Consider the following 6,587-nt stretch of genomic DNA (forward strand, 5'->3'; position numbering starts at 1 on the left):
TTGGCCACCGCCACCGGGTCTAGCTGTCGCATTCATCTTGCTCCTTGTTCCGCTGCGCCTCTGGTCCTTAGAAGGTTCCACGCTTTGCAAGATTCGATCCGTGACATAAATAGAATTTTACAATTTTGATCCTATATTCCATAAAAGGAATGTACATGTATCTAGATCAAAAATAAAATCCTAATAAAACTAAATACAGCTCCTGCTGTATTTTATAATACAATCATGCACACACATATAAATGCCCTTGACATGTCCAAGGGTCCAATCACACACATAAAACTATAAGCCATAATAGTTGGATCCTGATCCACAAAGTTAGCACATCCTACTATTATCCCGCCTAAATTATGTATGACATGCATAATTAAATTAATACCAAATACAAAGAGGCAAAACCCTAGCTCGATACCAATTGTTGGTTGCTACTCGAAAGCCTAGAGGTTTGTACAAAATTTTGTACAAAGGTCCGAACCTTTCCTAGCTACCATGTGTTCTTTTAAATTAAATTTTGGATCGCTCATGGAACTTAACACGTTTGATCCAAAACTTAATCTATTTGTTCTTTTAGGTTTTGACTTGGATCTCCTGCGGAACTTAACACGTTCGACCCAAGTCACCTTAAGTTATTAATTCCATTAAATATTAATTTCCATAATCGGTTCCCAGTACTGACGTGGCGAGGCACATGGCCTTCTTGGATATGGGAGCAACCACCACCGACTAGACAAAACCTTTTATAGAAAGCTAATATTTAATTTCCTAAAATAACTTTAGGTTAACTGAAAAGAACAATCAAATCACAAGGAAAAAAAAACAAAAGAACACTATATCGAAAACAAATTCGAAACTCTAGAATCGTATGCCTCTTGTATTTAGTATTATTTCCAAAAATAACTAGTATGATGCGGAAAGAAAAATTACTAGTTATACCTTTTAGAAAAACCTCTTGATCTTTTACCGTATTCCTCTTCTAACCTCGGACGTTGTGTGGGCAACGATCTTCCGAGATGAGAACCACCAAGCACCTTCTTCTTCCTTGCAAGTTTCGGCCATCAAAACTTCTTCTAGGATGAAGAGGTTCGGCCACCACCACCATGCTCCAAGGGATGCTAGAAACAAAGCTTTCTTTCTCTCCTTCTTCTTCTTCTTCTCTAAACTTGATCCGGCCACCATATGAGTCTCCACAAAAAGGATGAGGTTCGGCCATCAAAGAGAAGAAAGGAGGAGAGGATGGCCGGCCACACCAAGGAGGAAAAAGAGAGAGGAAAAATAATAGAGTTATTCACCATGAAGGCACCTCTACCCTCTCTTTTATAATCCTTGGCCTTAGCAAATAAGGAAATTTAAATAAAAATTTCCTTAATTCTTTTGCCATTGATAAGGAAAATTTATTTAATTAAAAATAATTTTCTTCTCATCAATAATGTGGCAGGCCACTTTAAACCAAGCAAAGGAAATTTAATTCAATCAAGAATTAAAACTTTCCTAATTTGTTTCCGGAAATTTTATAAAAAATTTCTCTAATAATTTTCCCTTCATGATGGTTAATAAAAAGGAAATTTTATAAATTAAAATATTTCTTTTAAACATGTGGATAAAAAGAAAGTTATCTTTTAAAAAATTAAAATCTCTTCCAATCTACAAATAAGGAAAGATATCTAATCTTTTCTTAATCCTTGTAGAAGCTTTATAAAAGAGATATTTAATTTTAAACTCTCTTTTAAATCATGAACATGATTAAAAGGAAAGTTTTTACCAAAATTAAAATCAACCTTTTAATCTACAAATAAGGAAAGAGTTTTAACTCTTCTCTTAATCTTTTGTAAAATCTTATAAAAGGAAAGATTTAAATTTTAAACTCTCTTTTAAATCATGTTATCCACATAAGAAAAATTTTAAAATTAAAATTCATTTTTATTTTAATAGGGCCGGCCACCTAAGCTTGAGTTCAAGCTAGGGCCGGCCACATGAATTCACCCATGAACCAAGCCATGGCCGGCCCTAGCTTGGTCTCCAAGTTAGCTTGGTCGGCCCCTATAGGATGGGTAAGAAGGTGGGTATAGTACTCTATAATTAAGAGGCTACGATAGGGACCGAGAGGAGAAATTGGTTTTGGTCTCCCGATAAAATTAAGCATCCCGTGTTCGCCCCGAACACACAACTTAATTTTATCAATAATAATTCATTCCACTAGAGAACTATTATTGAACTACCGCACCAATCCCAAATTATATTTTTTGGGCTCCTTCTTATTATGAGTGTATTAGTCTCCCTGTGTTTAAGATAACAATGTCCACTAATAAGTAAGTTACTGACAACTCATTTAATTAATATCTTAGTCCAAGAGTAGTACCACTCAACCTTATTATCATGTCGGACTAAGTCCACCTGCAGGGTTTAACATGACAATCCTTATGAGCTCCTCTTGGGGACATTCTCAACCTAGATTACTAGGACACAGTTTCCTTCTATAATCAACAACACACACTATAAGTGATATCATTTCCCAACTTATCGGGCTTATTGATTCATCGAACTAAATCTCACCCATTGATAAATTAAAGAAATAAATATCAAATATATGTGCTTGTTATTATATCAGGATTAAGAGCACACACTTCCATAATAACCGAGGTCTTTGTTTCTTTATAAAATCAGTATAAAAGAAACGACCTCAAATGGTCCTACTCAATACACTCTAAGTGTACTAGTGTAATTATACAGTCAAGATAAACTGATACCTAATTACACTACGACCTTCTAATGGTTTGTTCCTTTCCATTTTGGTCGTGAGCTGCTGTTTATAATTTATAAGGTACTGATAACATCATCTTCTTTATGTGACACCACATACTATGTTATCTACAATATAAATTAATTGAACAACTACATTTATCACAAATGTAGACATTTGACCAATGTGATTCTTATTTCTAGATAAATGTTTATACCAAAAGCTAGGCTTTTAGTATACACACTAACAATTATTTCCATAAATAACTAGTATGATGCGGAAAGAAAAATTACTAGTTATACCTTGTAGAAAAACCTCTTGATCTTCTACCGTATTCCTCTTCTAACCTCGGACGTTGTGTGGGCAACGATCTTCCGAGATGAGAACCACCTAGCACCTTCTTCTTCCTTACAAGTTTCGGCCATCAAAACTTCTCCTAGGATGAAGAGGTTCGGCCACCACCACCATGCTCCAAGGGATGCTAGAAAAGAGGCTTCTTTTCTCTCCTTCTTCTCCTTCTTAGATCCGGCCACCAAAGCTATCTCCACCATGAGAAGGTTTCGGCCACACAAAGGAGAGGAGAGGAAAGAAAGGGCTGGCCACACCCAAGGAGAAAAGAGAGGAAAAATAGAATAGAGTCGTTCTCCTTGAAGCCTCCTCTACCCCCTCTTTTATAATCCTTGGTCTTGGCAAATAAGGAAAATTTAATAAAAACTTCCTTAATTCTTTTGCCATTGAAAAGGAAAATTTAATTAAAATAATTTTCTCTTTTCAAATTATAATGGTCGGCCACTCTTCTCCCCAAAACAAGGAGAGTTTTAATTAAAACAAAAAATAAAACTTCCTAATTTGTTTCTAGAAATTTATAAAAATTTCTCCAATAATTTTAATCCCTTCATGATTGGTTAATAAAAAGAAATTTTATAAATTAAAATCTTTCTTTTAAACATGTGGATAATTTCCAAAAAGAAAAGTTATCTCTAAAAATTAAAATCTCCTTTCAATCTACAAATAAGGAAAGATATTAAATCTTTTCTTAATCTTTTGTAGAAACTAATAAAAGAGAATTTTAATTTTAAACTTTCTTTAAATCATGAATATAATTAAAAGGAAAGTTTTACCAAAATTAAAATCAACCTTTTAATCTACAAATAAGGAAAGAGATTTTAACTCTTCTCTTAATCTTTGTAGAATCTTATAAAAGGAAGGATTTAAATTTTTAAACTCTCTTTTAAATTATATTATCCACATAAGAAAAATTTTAAAATTTAAAATTCCTTTTTATTTAATAGGGCCGGCCACATGAATTCACCCATGAACATACCCATGGCCGGCCCTAGCTTGGTCTCCAAGCTAGCTTGGCCGACCCCTATAGGATGGGTAAGAAGGTGGGTATAGGTGGGTATAGTACTCTATAATTAAGAGGCTACGATAGGGACCGAGAGGAGGAATTGGTTTTGGTCTCCCGATAAAATTAAGCATCCCGTGCTCGCCCCGAACACACAACTTAATTTTATCAATAATAATTCATTCCACTAGAGAACTATTATTGAACTACCGCACCAATCCCAAATTACATTTTGGGCTCCTTCTTATCATGAGTGTGTTAGTCTCCCTGTGTTTAAGATAACAAATGTCCACTAATTAAGTAAGTTACTGACAACTCGCTTAATTAATATCTAGCTCCAAGAGTAGTACCACTCAACTTCATCGTCATGTCGGACTAAGTCCACCTGCAGGGTTTAACATGACAATCCTTATGAGCTCCTCTTGGGGACATTCTCAACCTAGATCACTAGGACACAGTTTCCTTCTATAATCAACAACACACACTATAAGTGATATCATTTCCCAACTTATCGGGCTTATTGATTTATCGAACTAAATCTCACTCATTGATAAATTAAAGAAATAAATATCAAATATATGTGCTTGTTATTATATTAGGATTAAGAGCACACGCTTCCATAATAACTGAGGTCTTTGTTCCTTTATTAAGTCAGTATAAAAGGAACGACCTCAAATGGTCCTACTCAATATACTTTAAGTGTACTAGTGTAATTATATAGTTAAGATAAACTAATACCTAATTACACTACGACCTTCCAATGGTTTGTTCCTTTCCATCTTGGTCGTGAGCTACTGTTTATAATTTATAAGGTACTGATAACATGATCTTCTGTGTGTGACACCACACACCATGTTATCTACAATATAAATTAATTGAACAACTACATTTATAATAAATGTAGTCATTTGACCAATGTGATTCTTATTCCTAGATAAATATTTATACCAAAAGCTAGGCTTTTAGTATACACTCTAACATTACTATGATTGTGAATATTACTGGTGCTTCATGCAAAAGAAAAGAAAAGTTTAGACAACTTGAACATGATAGATTTGTAGAATGTTTGGAGAAAGGAGATATTGTTAGTGGCAAAGGAAAAAATCAGGAAATCAGTTTAAAACGACCAGGGGATACTCGTTGGGGTTCACATTACATGACTATTATCCGTTTGATGTCTACGTGGACTTCTATTTTACAAGTGCTTGAAAATGTGTATGATGATGGTACTAATGATGATAATAGTGGTATCACCACCAGTTTGATTGATAAGATGGAGAGTTATGAATTTGTGCTTGTGATGCATTTGATGAAATCTTTATTGGGAATCACAAATGAATTGTCACTTGCCTTACAACAAAATTATCAAAACATTGTACTGGCTGTCAATTTGATCAAGACAATAAAAGTTCGATTACAAAAATTGAGAGAGGATGGATGGGAGAATTTTTCGGACGTCGCCAACAAATTTTGTAGTAACCATATGATTCCAGTACCGAATATGGAAGAAAATATAAGAACTCGTGGTCGCAGCAGATGTAATGGACAAATGATTACTAATTTTCATAACTATCGTGTTGAAATTTTTTGTCAGGTATTATTTTTAAATATTTTATTGAATTTTAATTTTCTAATAATATTTTTTATTCATTTTTTTATTGTTACAATATTAGGTTCTTGATATGATGGTTCAAGAGATGAGTAATCGGTTTTCAGAATCAAGTACGGAGGTACTTACTTGCATTGCTTGCTTAGATCCAAAGAACTCTTTTTCTCAATTTGATATTGGTAAGCTACTCCACCTTGCTGAACTTTATTCGGAGGACTTTTCATTGACTGATCGTGCAATACTTGAGGACCAACTTGAGACTTACATTCAAAATGTACGAGGTGAATTTTCTATGATTGAAGATTTGGGAAGTCTTGCTAAAAATATGGTTGAAATGAGCAAGAATACAATTTTTCCATTGATATATCGTTTGATCAAGTTAACATTAGTTTTACCAGTTGCAACTGCTTCTGTTGAAAAAGTTTTTTCTGCGATGAAAATTATCAAGACTGATTTGCGTAATAGGATGGGGGATGCGTGGATGAATGACAGTTTGGTAGTATACATCGAGAAAGATATTTTTGCTACAAATGAAAATGAACAAATTTTACAACATTTTCAACAGATGAACACTCGTAGGATCCAGTTGCCTCCTCTTGTTTGTATGTCTAGATATGATGCTGGTAGTTCAAGTATTAAAAAATAATTACTTTATTGGTATGCACATATTTTTATGTCTGTATTTAGTACTGTTATCTTTTAATATATTTATTTGATAGCAAGAAATTTTTTTTAGCCTTTTCTTTGAGCACCCTTCTAAATTTTTGTCTGGATCCACCACTGTTCCCAGGGGTTTAGCGAAGAATCTTGATAGAGCTTTTGGTTCTCCATTGACCTAAAGCTTTTCGGCGTCGTCACTTTTAAGCCCCTTGGAAGACCTTCCTTTTCTTTCC

General features: G+C 34.0%; 1 protein-coding gene across 1 annotated transcript; it reads left to right on the plus strand.

Annotated features, from left to right (window-relative positions):
* The first annotated feature begins 5,259 nt into the window (after positions 1-5,259).
* LOC121979949 lies at positions 5,260-6,340 on the plus strand. The gene is made up of 2 exons (XM_042531923.1): positions 5,260-5,679; positions 5,759-6,340. Exons 1-2 carry the CDS (start codon positions 5,260-5,262, stop codon positions 6,338-6,340), a joined length of 1,002 nt encoding a protein of 333 aa, XP_042387857.1.
* Positions 6,341-6,587: the final 247 nt, after the last annotated feature.

This window comes from Zingiber officinale, chromosome 5A, assembly GCF_018446385.1.
Source record: "Zingiber officinale cultivar Zhangliang chromosome 5A, Zo_v1.1, whole genome shotgun sequence".
NCBI classification, from domain to species: Eukaryota; Viridiplantae; Streptophyta; class Magnoliopsida; order Zingiberales; family Zingiberaceae; genus Zingiber; species Zingiber officinale.